At 47.7% G+C, this 14119-nt stretch overlaps 1 protein-coding gene across 2 annotated transcripts in view; it reads left to right on the top strand.

Moving 5' to 3' along the window:
* Positions 1-14119, top strand: part of LOC135805409 (uncharacterized) — a 72530-nt gene that overhangs the window by 25607 nt on the left and 32804 nt on the right. Inside the window, exons 7-8 of one of the 2 annotated variants that reach the window (XM_065319438.1) lie at positions 10490-10511; positions 10857-10944. In XM_065319438.1, coding sequence (XP_065175510.1) covers positions 10490-10511; positions 10857-10944 — 110 coding nt within the window. Of the gene's footprint in view, positions 1-10486; positions 10512-10856; positions 10945-14119 lie in introns of both variants that reach the window. The other variant, XM_065319437.1, reaches the window with a different exon arrangement.

Genomic DNA, 14119 nt, shown 5'->3' with positions numbered 1-14119 from the left:
TCTAGAACAGCGGTAACATCTAGAACAGCGGTAACATCTAGAACAGCGGTAACATCTAGAACAGCGGTAACATCTAGAACAGCGGTAACATCTAGAACAGCGGTAACATCTAGAACAGCGGTAACATCTAGAACAGCGGTAACATCTAGAACAGCGGTAACATCTAGAACAGCGGTAACATCTAGAACAGCGGTAACATCTAGAACAGCGGTAACATCTAGAACAGCGGTAACATCTAGAACAGCGGTAACATCTAGAACAGCGGTAACATCTAGAACAGCGGTAACATCTAGAACAGCGGTAACATCTAGAACAGCGGTAACATCTAGAACAGCGGTAACATCTAGAACAGCGGTAACATCTAGAACAGCGGTAACATCTAGAACAGCGGTAACATCTAGAACAGCGGTAACATCTAGAACAGCGGTAACATCTAGAACAGCGGTAACATCTAGAACAGCGGTAACATCTAGAACAGCGGTAACATCTAGAACAGCGGTAACATCTAGAACAGCGGTAACATCTAGAACAGCGGTAACATCTAGAACAGCGGTAACATCTAGAACAGCGGTAACATCTAGAACAGCGGTAACATCTAGAACAGCGGTAACATCTAGAACAGCGGTAACATCTAGAACAGCGGTAACATCTAGAACAGCGGTAACATCTAGAACAGCGGTAACATCTAGAACAGCGGTAACATCTAGAACAGCGGTAACATCTAGAACAGCGGTAACATCTAGAACAGCGGTAACATCTAGAACAGCGGTAACATCTAGAACAGCGGTAACATCTAGAACAGCGGTAACATCTAGAACAGCGGTAACATCTAGAACAGCGGTAACATCTAGAACAGTGGTAACATCTAGAACAGCGGTAACATCTAGAACAGTGGTAACATCTAGAACAGCGGTAACATCTAGAACAGCGGTAACATCTAGAACAGCGGTAACATCTAGAACAGTGGTAATATCTAGAACAGTGGTAACATCTAGAACAGCGGTAACATCTAGAACAGCGGTAACATCTAGAACAGCGGTAACATCTAGAACAGCGGTAACATCTAGAACAGCGGTAACATCTAGAACAGCGGTAACATCTAGAACAGTGGTAACATCTAGAACAGCGGTAACATCTAGAACAGCGGTAACATCTAGAACAGCGGTAACATCTAGAACAGCGGTAACATCTAGAACAGTGGTAATATCTAGAACAGTGGTAACATCTAGAACAGTGGTAATAGACTGTGAGCCAAGTGCATGAATTCATGATTTTCGTTCCCACTTTGGGTGTTCCGCGATTTTTTTCTTTTATCATGTGGAGAGACCTAATAGAAGATCATGTTTGATTGCTGTCAGTTTGGGAAGCTTGCAGGGAAGTCAAAATAAGCAATTATGATAACATACCCCGTTTCCATAGCAACTCACATAGCAACCTGCTATTTTGAAGGTGTTTCTTACATTTTTCAACAGGCAACGGCACTGGACGACGAAATGTATAGGTCAAGCGTCATTACAGCTGGATTAAGATAACTATATGAGCCAAAATGAGCCAAAATAGAATTACGCAGAACTACATTGTATAAAGTACGCGCACATTTTAAATATTACTCGAAGTGACGATGCACTGGTAGGTAAGTGCACATGAAATGGTGGCGACAGCCGCGAAATGCATTTCAGCAATGATAATGTAATTTAGGGGTGAAACGATTATTGTAGTGCAGCCCAACCCGGCTATTTGTTGATCGCCAGTGTCTGCTTTCATGTGAAGGTAACACTCCAGGCGATCCCTTGGCAATAGTCATGCTGGCCTTGGGTACTGTTGGGTAGATCGAATATTCGAGTATTCGTTCGAAAATTTCAAACGAGCGAGTATTCGAAATTCTGCACTCGATCGTTTTTTTTTAGTATTGGCATTCTATTTTTCCAAAACGTTGGTTGTACCGCTTGTCCACTGGTATGCATGCGTTATGCATGCCTTTGAGTCAGTATTTATGACTTCGACGATGCGATCACCACGGCAAGTAACGTTAGTTAACGTTCTGAGATATGAAAGTACTGATGAAAATCGTTACTTTACACTCTGTACAAGACGTTGGCGACTTTTGTTCTATGTTCACAGATAATTTCTTCCGAATTGGTCGGGAACTCACAAATCTAGCGCTTTGGAATTTTGATAAAATACTCGAAATAATCGGATACTCGATCGAATATTATGAATGAGTGATCGATTGGTCGAAATAGATACTCGTTTCATCCCTATAATGTATAGAACAAACAGGCATTCAATATACAAAAGCCCAGCAGCAGCGAATTCTCTGGACAACGGTTGGAAAACATCATCAACAACAACCAGGAGAATCTGGTTTAATCCGGTGCAATGCTCATTACACCTTAAAGAAGTTGCTGGATACAGGATTTGTATATTTGCACTCATATAACTGATCAATGTAACGTTACTCCGTAAGCACTGCTGTATTGCTTCTTAACTTATAAGTGCAAAGTGTGGAGCAATGACCGTAACGTTAGAGGACCACAGTGTGTATACCGGTAGATTCAGATCTGTAGTTTAGTTGCATTATAATTCTTTCGAAACATTACCCATAGTGCTGAAACGATTATATCGATTACTCGTTACTTACTCGATAAGAAATAGATCGAGCGGTTATTTCGATTTTATCGGCTAAACGAGTAGAATGGTAGTTAAGCTCGGTACGGGATTTCCCCCTTTTTGGGGGGGGGGGGTCACAAAGCGTGCATGCACCGAAAGTGTTGCGAGTACGACACGAATATGTACATGACTGTACACTTGCAATATCGATGTATGTGTAAAATTACAAGCGCGATCTGAGAAAGATCGACACGATCACCGTCGCAGTCTTTCCAGCTGACTACTTTTCTTACATACAGCATGCAGGACTGGCAGGCTCAGTATGTGTCTACACTAGCTGCAGGGGCTGGAGTTCCCTCCACGTGCGAGTAGTCTTGAGCTAAAGACAGTAAAGTGGTCTTCAGTTTTGTGTTTTCCGTTCTGTCGACGGTTCCCGAATCAGTTTGCTCGACGGCAAGCTAGGCCTGGCGTCTAGGCCTATTTTGAGCATAGACAGGAAAAGCGACTAGTTACTTGTTGGCGTGCCTCAAGTCGGCTCCTTCTTTCGAAATCCACCGATCTGCGCCCCTGGCCGGCTTCTCTGACTTCATCGCCGGAGTCAGCGAAGTCACAGGCGAAGGGCGCCATCAGCTCTTGGGTTGCAACCAGTACGTTGCCTCTGTCTTGTCTGTATTCGTCTGGTCAGTCTGAACAGCTGACGGACTTGTTGCGGGATCATGGGATCTATGCACCTGCTTTCCGTCGTTGGCGATGTTGGACTCATAAAATTTTTGAAATTCACAGAATGTACATTGTACTGATGTAGTTACAATAATAATCGTTTAGCCGATAAGCCGATCGTTATGGTATCAGCTAAGCCACTAAGGAAAAAACGTAATCGTTTCAACACTAATTACCCATGCATTGTACGTAGAGAGCACAAACGGAAAGGTACATGCCTATTAATGTTAATTCTGAAGTACTTCAGTATGAAAGATTGAAACAGTTTTAAGTATTAGCTCTCCGGAGATATGGTACATTGTACATGTACGTTCTATTTCTGCTGCAACGGATTACAAAACCTTTAGTTTAGCTTGACTGATCAGCAGCAAGCACACTGATGGACATGATGATGTTCGTACTGCCACTGCACTGCACACAATAGAAACCACAACAAAAAAACATCGTCATGACGCGGCTGTGTTTGATTGCAGGGGACATTTTATGTCAGACAGTTACTCTGAATTCCTGTTAAAGTGCAACATTCCATGTGTCATACATTTGTCACAAGACTCACAATATATCTATGCACTGTATTGCATTGCGTGCAGTGTAAATCCAGAAACTAAAAAGCATAGAAGCTGAATATCACCTACCTGGCATGTTGTTTACTCTTCTGCATCCGATTGGGCAGCAGCATCAGCACTCCCAGTTACTGTGACGTTGGTGCAATCATTGCAGTGGCAAACATCTGTGCACCGAAGGCTTTGCCGGATACAGGAACAAGACCTGGTGCTGCAACCCTTCTTGCAGCCACAGCTCACGAATTCAAGTAGACATTGTGGTGCAGGTGGCAAACTAAGCCAGTCGATCTCCAACTTTCCATTCACTAGCAACCACCCATTATTGCTAAATGAAGGTGGTACATCTGGTGTGGCTTCCAAACTCCGGCGCCAAACACCAGCCTGATAGTTGGCTCTTCTGATGTGACGAATCAGAGCATCCTGGCAGGGGGGCAGCTGATTAGAAGCTGACTTTGATTTGCAGAACAACTCGTACCTTGCCACATTGATACTTCCACACTCTGGGCGGCCATAGAGTGTGCAAACAAACCATTCAATCTCCAAGAGGGCTTCTTTACTCAGCTGAAATGCCTTGCCAATTTCCTTCACAGCTTCACGTGCCCTGCTGCCAGTTGCTCCTGTATTACGAATGATATCAAATGCGGCCTTCTTCCCCTTGCCAGAGAATGCAGAGGTGGTATCACAACCAGTGAGGGAGTGCATGCCAAGAAGAGCGCTGCATACCTCTGATCCTAGGTTGGAGGCTTTGCTGGTAGCGTTGGTAATTCTGATGGCACTAGCCTTGCCAGATATTAGAAGGACCTTGACGCGTATTGTGTAGCTGAAGCATAGCGCGAGGATGGCTACGTCGGTGTCAGAAGATTTGATAGCGACTACATCAAAACCAGAATCGGAAGCATGTTTAGTATGGAGAATGAGACGAGTATCAGCTTCCTCATGTGAGCAGAACAGTGCTGAACACTCCGTAGAAACAACAGCACTGCCGCTTTCACTGGCAGTAAACAAAACACACTTCTCTCCCACGGTTACATAGAGCAAACCATTCAGCGGGACTGCATACTTCTCGGTACACCATTCTTTTGCCAGGAAGCGAATGAGCTCAGACTTAGTTGTGCCGACTGACAGGAACTTTGACCATTGTGCTGGTGTTTTCTGAGACGAGCTGGTTATATGTTGCCTGAGTTCTCCATGACTAGACGCACGCTGCATTCGTTCTACATCCTTGATTGAGTTTTCCGGATTCGTATCGGCAACGAAGTCCATGCGGCGATAGAGCTGGAAGTAGCTAGTTACGGAGTTGAAGATGGTTGTTGCAAGCTCACCAAATGTCGCGGGAATGGCACCTGGTCGGATAGAGCGAAGTAATGCCATCGCATCAATCATCACGGCTGCTGATGTACTGGAAAGCGGCAGCGTGGCAGGTATCTCGCCAACAAGTTTCAGCAGCTGAGACTTTGCCGTCTTGACAGGTGAGCCATCGTGAGTTGCGATGGCCAATGGCAGAGGACCAAGGGGATAGCAGAGGACATCACGCATGTTCATTTGCCGGGACTGTGCAATGACGACCATTCTTGCGAACAGTGCCCGGTCAGCTCGCAGGCTTGACATTGCCTTTGACGACTGGCTTGTGGTACTTTTCTTGACTACGGTGAATGTTTGCAGCTTGACCTTCGGAAGTGGATCATGAAATTTCTTCTGTCCTGAGACAAGGCGCTCCTCCACAAAGGCTTCCAATGCTTTACAGCCACGCTCTTGGGCTCCGAGGAGGTCTTGTTGAGCAGATTTCCCGCAGGATAGCCCAGATGCCACATTCACAAGGTCGGTGCTGTCACTGGAGAATGGATCCAGCCAACTGTGAAATGTGGATTCTAGCTGCTGCACGTGCCGTTCGTCCTCTCTCATCCGAGTCTCATGGCACTCTTTGTGGATGTACTCGCTCTCCAAGCTTTCCTCATCCAGACCACAGTGCTGAAGTGACATCTATGCCATCTTGGCCGGTCGTGGGCGGTCATAACCCAGCGCTGAACAGCAGCTGGGTTGCGGCTGCAGCCTACAACACCTCCTTGAGTCTTTGAAGACCGGTTTATCGATTGCTCAATAGCGAGATCAGACGGTACCTGGGCAAAGGAGTTGAGTGACCGTTGAACCACAAATCCACCATCTGCGAGATACTTCGATGCTGCAGGGTTGGATTCCGGTAGGCTGGTCATCTGTATCCAGTACAGCTTTCCATACCGAGCGTAGTTAGGCCTGTCGTAGGCGAAAAACCAGGGCAACATCTGCTGGATGCACGATAGATGCAGCGCCCAGTCTGCGGATCTGCAGGACCGAATGAATTTCAGAAGCAGGAACACCAGGTCAATGTAGGAGGACCAGAATTTAAACATTGGGGATGATTCTGCTTGTGGCCCACAGAACTCCTTATACAGGTGATAGATGGACCTGAATTCTTCTGAATCTAGAAGACGATCGGCATTGTCAGCATTGATATGCTGCTGCAATGCCTTCATGCCGGCAGCAATCTCTTGGCTGTACTCCAGAAGAACACTTGGTTCCAATGTGCTCAAGAAGGCTCTCCATCTCATCCGCACCAAAGACTCGGCCACAAGCTTATGCATCCGCACTGCTCGGTTGTAGTGGCGACCATCTAAGGCTGACTGAACTGATGATGATCCACCCACAGTGGATTCAATCAAAACATCAGCCAAACCAGCATCCTTAAATCGCTTGCCCAGGACAGCAAGGAACGTCAGGCTGATGTGGAAACCACCAAGGCGCAGGACAATCGGCTTGAACTCTGTTGGTCTTTGCAGGACCAGATCTACCGCCTTGGCATAAATTGCTTGGTCGAACACGATTATAGTGAAGTTCAACCCAACAAGCCTCGCCATGTTCATGGACTGACAGAGTACTGAGTAAACAGTGGACATCTCTGTGGGCGAACTGTTGACGACAGGGCAGTGTCCAACTGTACATTTGGCGGGGATGTTTGACTTGCAGAGCAGAGCATTGAATGCGGACCAGGCAGGAACTGTTTGCTCCTGCTCCATACGGTCATCGGATTCCACAGTGGCGTTTGGCTGGAAGACATCACTGTCTAGACGTGCCAGGGCCCAAAGGATATCCTGGAGCTGGGCGGAGGCATGGATAGCAGAGCTCACTGATGCAATGGTGACACTGCCGCTTGAGATAGGTGGCGGGTTGCATTTTGCCATCGTGATTGACTGTGGCAGCGCTGTTGGCAGTACCACCGCAGATCGTCTCCGCTTCTGAGGGCAAAACGATGGGGTATTGAGCTCCCTTCCAGTGTCAGCACTATTGGACAACTCCACTGTTGCTCCGCGCTGCACAACAATTCCATTAGTGCAATGGGTTGTGCCCGCACCTGACAATGTTTCCTCATTAAGATCATTATTATCCCAGACGAAATGAAAGGGATAGCTCGGGTTGATATTACCAGGGAGATATGCCATGTCTTGTTGCTCGTGAACATGCTTTTCAGCCACTGCCGTTTCGATTTCCAGTACTTGGGCATAGGAAATGCAGTGACCAAGCCGATTCAGCTTGCGGATCAGGCGATAGCTTCGGAACATGTGGTGAAGAGCGACAGCTAACGCCACATGCTTTGGTGGTCGAGCAGGCGTACATATATGCACAATGTCCTGTGCAGTTGACCATATCTGGCGCTTGACATGCTGATCAGTGATATTGCCCATTGTACTGATCGCTGCTTAAGATAGCCAAGAAGTTGTGGAGGTGCTCATCACCGTTGGCCGTCGACAGGTTCGCCTCGGGCGAAGGAGGCCATGCTGATTTGGGAGCTGACTTCACATGGTCACGGATCTTTGCTCTCAAAATGATTGCCGCGTGGTACAAAATCCGTGCCTCATCTTGTGAGCGCCAATCATCTTGATTAGCATGATGTAATTCGCTATCACTTGTGTCCAAATCAGAACTCTCTGTATCATTAGACAGCTGGCTAAGAAAATGCACCTCATGCTGGGTAGCGTACACCCGTTCCGGGTCATTCTTCTTAGGTGTCCGGAAGAAAGTGATTGCATCTCCAAACTCCTGAAGCAAAAGCTTTTTCAGCTTGTCGTTTCTGATAACTTCATCCTCATGCCACTCCCTGTACTGCATATTAACAACACTCATTGTTAGCATCTTTCCGGTCACAAATAGCTGCTCTGGTCGATTAAGATCTCATTCCCATCAGCAGTCTTCTCAACCGCATGCTGTCCGGCACACAACTTCTCCAAGGTCTTGGCTCGTGTATAGTCATTGTAACACGACTTATGATACCGTAGTCCACGGTCTACCAAAAGCAAGCCACATGTTCCAACAGCAAGCTGTATCCGCTCATCACGACGTACAGCAGCAGCGTTGGTCAACTTTGTCGCAGCAGCCTGTGTCTGGCACAGAGATGTCTTCTGGACAGTCTTCCTGCCGGTAGGTCCACACCTGATTTCCACCTTTGAGCAAATGATGCAACTATGCACATCTTCAGAGACTTTTGGGATACTGAAAGTCTGGCGTGTGGTCCTTCGCCCACCACTGTCATCAGCTACAGCAGCAGTACATTGGCTATCTCCAACATCCTTCATAGACTGTGAGCCACGCTCTAACAGTGTCTTGTTCGTGACCTGCTGGTAGCATTTACGATGATAGCCAGCATCAACAGGCCACACAGTTGCACAAAAGTCTACGGAACTGTCCACAGCCTCAAATTTCCGATCGTCAACAACTATTACTTGCTGAACTCTCTCCCAAGAATGTGAGGAAAACCCTGTCACATTATCACCTTCAGCATCTCGCCTAACGTGGATGACGCATCGTAAACGTCGAGAAGCCGGCGAGCCAGCACATGAACCTTGAGCAGGGGACCTGCTTCTCTCCTCCTCTTCCTCCATGACACACACCGCAAACGTCTTCACATCATCTTCTTTCTGTTTTCCTCAATACATGTGCATTTTCGGAATAGATTGCATGCTGCGGGCCGATAATTCTGGCCACACGTGGTGTTCAAACGTCTCCACGTGGAGATGTGCAAAGGCTACGCTTTTGCTCCTTTTGTGCAGCCCCTTTCATGCTCATAACTGCAGTGCGTACTAGTGCCTCCACTGTGCGACCTCAGTACGACCTTTTGTGTCAGGTGCAGTGCCATGTACGGGGAGTGTCAGCACCACCGTACATTTTTGCGAGGTCAGTGGTGCAACAGGAGTCCGCTCCGGCTCTTGTGACCTTGGTTCTTGTCGATGGCGGCTATGGATTTGGTCAAACTTTCTCCGTTCTATTTGGGCATTTTTGTGCCTGATTTGGAAGTGACAACAAGCTGAATGCGTATCTAGTCGAGTACAGTCCATTCAGAAAAAAATGAACTTCTAGCTTTTGGCCATAAATGGGTCAAACGTTGAGTTTTTTTAGAATTTTTTTCTGCAATCCCATATGTAATCCTCTTCCAATTATGTTTCTGAAGTTTTTTTGTCCAAAAAGCAAGCCATAGCAAGAATAGGATTTCGGCCAGGTTTTGCCCCAAAATCACTGAATTGGGAAAAACCATCAAAATCCAGGCCGTTTGACCCCGCCTGCAACAGTGCATTCTGCGGTTCGAACCCCAGTTCAGGCACCCTTTTTGGACCCTTTTTCAAATTTCAAAGTTCGCAGCACTGCACTGTGTACGATGAAATCACGAAAAATCGCCAAATACGGGAGCTCGCCAGAGCCAGGACCCATCTTTTTATGAATGGACTGTAGATGGAACGAACTGGGGAAAAAAATTGCGGTACGCTCAAGGTCGGAACGAAAAAAATTCTGACAGGATTTTTGGTGCCTGGCTCACAGTCTATAACATCTAGAACAGTAGTAACATCTAGAACAGTGGTGCAGCTATTTACACTTTGCTTTGTGAATATATAAACCAATACTGATCCAGATTTCTCATTACTGTTTTCTGATGATCGCTTAGTGCGTGAAACTCGGAGTAAAAACACTTTCTCTGTCCTCCTATTGTTTGAACAGTGGTAACATCTAGAACAGTGGTAGCAGACTTATTTTGAAATGCAAGAATGAGTAACAGACAGTTCAGTGCTGCCGATAGTACACTGTGTACTGTGCTTCGAAGTAGACACCTGTAAATTCCAAATGTCGAAGCCCACCCCGAGACCAATCACTTTGGCCCTTGCCAGAGTTTACTTTGCTCGGTACGCGTCAGATCTAAACTCACCTACCCAGCAGCGAAGTTGTTTCGTTTCAAGAAGCGACTTTGGAATCGGCCTGGACAACTGCTGCAGCCCTACAGACCTGGAGTGAAAAAGTGAAGGTTGCGGGAGGAGTGTCCAGGCTGTAATTGCTACAGAGGTTCAGGAATAATATGTGATGTTCAGGAATATGTGATGGTGGAAGTACCGGAAAGAGGAACGTTTCATGAAACTTCAAAACTTTTCTCGGTTATTAAAAGAACATGCCGCACTTTTAATTAACCCGCCTTCCCCACGTTGATAGAATCATGATTTTTCTTTTTTTATTGATGCACTATAGACCACATTATGTCTCCGTGTTGTCTGTTTGCCTATGTTCTATGTTCCTATGATTAGCAGCGCAAGGGAATACGGGACCAGGGTAAGTCTAGCCTGCAGCATTCCAACTCTGCTGTGAACTCTGCTGTCTCACTACACTTACAATGTGTTTTAATAGTACTGGGATCTCGCCAATGTACTGTCTCCTTATTAATTGGCTTTTCTGAGTGGCGTCTTTTCAGTGTGTTGTATCCTTACCTCTTTCATTATACATGTACTGCTATTGCAGAATTCTGGGGAGGGAGACGGGGCAGGGCGGGGGGGGGGGGGGGGGGTCGAGGGAGGGACTGAGGCAAGGAACCATGCCAATGAATCTCCCTTTGGCAAAGCGTCCGCCATGCCAGGTACAATCCCATCTGATTTGAGAAGTGTGTTTGATTCTTTGCAGTTCCGCCGCCGCACCGCCTACACCAGCTCCTCCTCAATGCACACTGGATCTTGTCAGGCTCTTCTACTTAGTGCTCGTGCCTATATCGGTGAGCGCTTTGCCTACAATCCACTTTCACAACACTTAGTGACAGCAAGCAAGGCAATGCAGGTGTGAGATTAAGTGACTCACACCGTACCGACACTGCACACACAGTACAGGTCTACCCTCGTTAGTACAGGTCTACCCTCGTTAGTACAGGTCTACCCTCGTTAGTACAGGTCTACCCTCGTTAGTACAGGTCTACCCTCGTTAGTACAGGTCTACCCTCGTTAGCACAGGTCTACCCTCGTTAGCACAGGTCTACCCTCGTTAGTACAGGTCTACCCTCGTTAGCACAGGTCTACCCTCGTTAGTACAGGTCTACCCTCGTTAGTACAGGTCTACCCTCGTTAGCACAGGTCTACCCTCGTTAGCACAGGTCTACCCTCGTTAGTACAGGTCTACCCTCGTTAGCACAGGTCTACCCTCGTTAGTACAGGTCTACCCTCGTTAGCACAGGTCTACCCTCGTTAGTACAGGTCTACCCTCGTTAGTACAGGTCTACCCTCGTTAGCACAGGTCTACCCTCGTTAGTACAGGTCTACCCTCGTTAGCACAGGTCTACCCTCGTTAGTACAGGTCTACCCTCGTTAGTACAGGTCTACCCTCGTTAGTACAGGTCTACCCTCGTTAGCACAGGTCTACCCTCGTTAGTACAGGTCTACCCTCGTTAGTACAGGTCTACCCTCGTTAGTCCAGGTCTACCCTCGTTAGTACAGGTCTACCCTCGTTAGTACAGGTCTACCCTCGTTAGCACAGGTCTACCCTCGTTAGCACAGGTCTACCCTCGTTAGCACAGGTCTACCCTCGTTACTACAGGTCTACCCTCGTTAGCACAGGTCTACCCTCGTTAGCACAGGTCTACCCTCGTTAGTACAGGTCTACCCTCGTTAGTACAGGTCTCCCCTCGTTAGTCCAGGTCTACCCTCGTTAGCACAGGTCTACCCTCGTTAGTACAGGTCTACCCTCGTTAGCACAGGTCTACCCTCGTTAGCACAGGTCTACCCTCGTTAGTACAGGTCTACCCTCGTTAGTACAGGTCTACCCTCGTTAGTACAGGTCTACCCTCGTTAGTACAGGTCTACCCTCGTTAGTACAGGTCTACCCTCGTTAGCACAGGTCTAACCTCGTTAGTACAGGTCTACCCTCGTTAGTACAGGTCTACTCTTGTTAGTACAGGTCTACCCTCGTTAGTACAGGTCTACCCTCGTTAGTACAGGTCTACCCTCGTTAGCACAGGTCTACCCTCGTTAGCACAGGTCTACCCTCGTTAGTACAGGTCTACCCTCGTTAGTACAGGTCTACCCTCGTTAGTCCAGGTCTACCCTCGTTAGCACAGGTCTACCCTCGTTAGTACAGGTCTACCCTCGTTAGTCCAGGTCTACCCTCGTTAGCACAGGTCTACCCTCGTTAGTACAGGTCTACCCTCGTTAGTACAGGTCTACCCTCGTTAGTACAGGTCTACCCTCGTTAGTACAGGTCTACCCTCGTTAGTCCAGGTCTACCCTCGTTAGCACAGGTCTACCCTCGTTAGTACAGGTCTACCCTCGTTAGCACAGGTCTACCCTCGTTAGCACAGGTCTACCCTCGTTAGTACAGGTCTACCCTCGTTAGTACAGGTCTACCCTCGTTAGTACAGGTCTACCCTCGTTAGTACAGGTCTACCCTCGTTAGTACAGGTCTACCCTCGTTAGCACAGGTCTAACCTCGTTAGTACAGGTCTACCCTCGTTAGTACAGGTCTACTCTTGTTAGTACAGGTCTACCCTCGTTAGTACAGGTCTACCCTCGTTAGTACAGGTCTACCCTCGTTAGCACAGGTCTACCCTCGTTAGCACAGGTCTACCCTCGTTAGTACAGGTCTACCCTCGTTAGTACAGGTCTACCCTCGTTAGTCCAGGTCTACCCTCGTTAGCACAGGTCTACCCTCGTTAGTACAGGTCTACCCTCGTTAGTCCAGGTCTACCCTCGTTAGCACAGGTCTACCCTCGTTAGTACAGGTCTACCCTCGTTAGTACAGGTCTACCCTCGTTAGTACAGGTCTACCCTCGTTAGCACAGGTCTACCCTCGTTAGTACAGGTCTACCCTCGTTAGCACAGGTCTACCCTCGTTAGTACAGGTCTACCCTCGTTAGTACAGGTCTACCCTCGTTAGTACAGGTCTACCCTCGTTAGCACAGGTCTACCCTCGTTAGCACAGGTCTACCCTCGTTAGCACAGGTCTACCCTCGTTAGTACAGGTCTACCCTCGTTAGCACAGGTCTACCCTCGTTAGTACAGGTCTACCCTCGTTAGTACAGGTCTACCCTCGTTAGTACAGGTCTACCCTCGTTAGTACAGGTCTACCCTCGTTAGTACAGGTCTACCATCGTTAGTACAGGTCTACCCTCGTTAGTACAGGTCTACCCTCGTTAGCACAGGTCTACCCTCGTTAGTACAGGTCTACCCTCGTTAGTACAGGTCTACCCTCGTTAGCACAGGTCTACCCTCGTTAGCACAGGTCTACCCTCGTTAGCACAGGTCTACCCTCGTTAGCACAGGTCTACCCTCGTTAGTACAGGTCTCCCCTCGTTAGCAAAGGTCTACCCTCGTTAGTACAGGTCTACCCTCGTTAGCACAGGTCTACCCTCGTCAGCACAGGTCTACCCTCGTTAGTACAGGTCTACCCTCGTTAGTACAGGTCTACCCTCGTTAGCACAGGTCTACCCTCGTCAGCACAGGTCTACCCTCGTTAGTACAGGTCTACCCTCGTTAGCACAGGTCTACCCTCGTTAGTACAGGTCTACCCTCGTTAGTACAGGTCTACCCTCGTTAGTACAGGTCTACCCTCGTTAGTACAGGTCTACCCTCGTTAGTACAGGTCTACCCTCGTTAGTACAGGTCTACCCTCGTTAGTACAGGTCTACCCTCGTTAGTACAGGTCTACCCTCGTTAGCACAGGTCTACCCTTGTTAGTACGGCATCGGGTACAAGACTAGCCTCATTAGTAGATAACGAGCCAAAATTCTCTGACACCTGAAAGTCGGACGTGCAAGTCCAGATATTAGATAATACCCGTTATAATTTTGGTCTGCGATACAAAATAAAATTTCAACAACAACAATGATAAGACGAACAAGTTGAAACCCCCAGGGTTGTCTACTAACGAGGGTAGGCCTGTACTCGTACTCGTGCTGTGTTCAC

This window comes from Sycon ciliatum, chromosome 1 (assembly GCF_964019385.1).
Source record: "Sycon ciliatum chromosome 1, ocSycCili1.1, whole genome shotgun sequence".
In the NCBI taxonomy this organism is placed as follows: Eukaryota; Metazoa; Porifera; class Calcarea; order Leucosolenida; family Sycettidae; genus Sycon; species Sycon ciliatum.
This window is presented reverse-complemented; position numbering and strand designations above follow the sequence as displayed.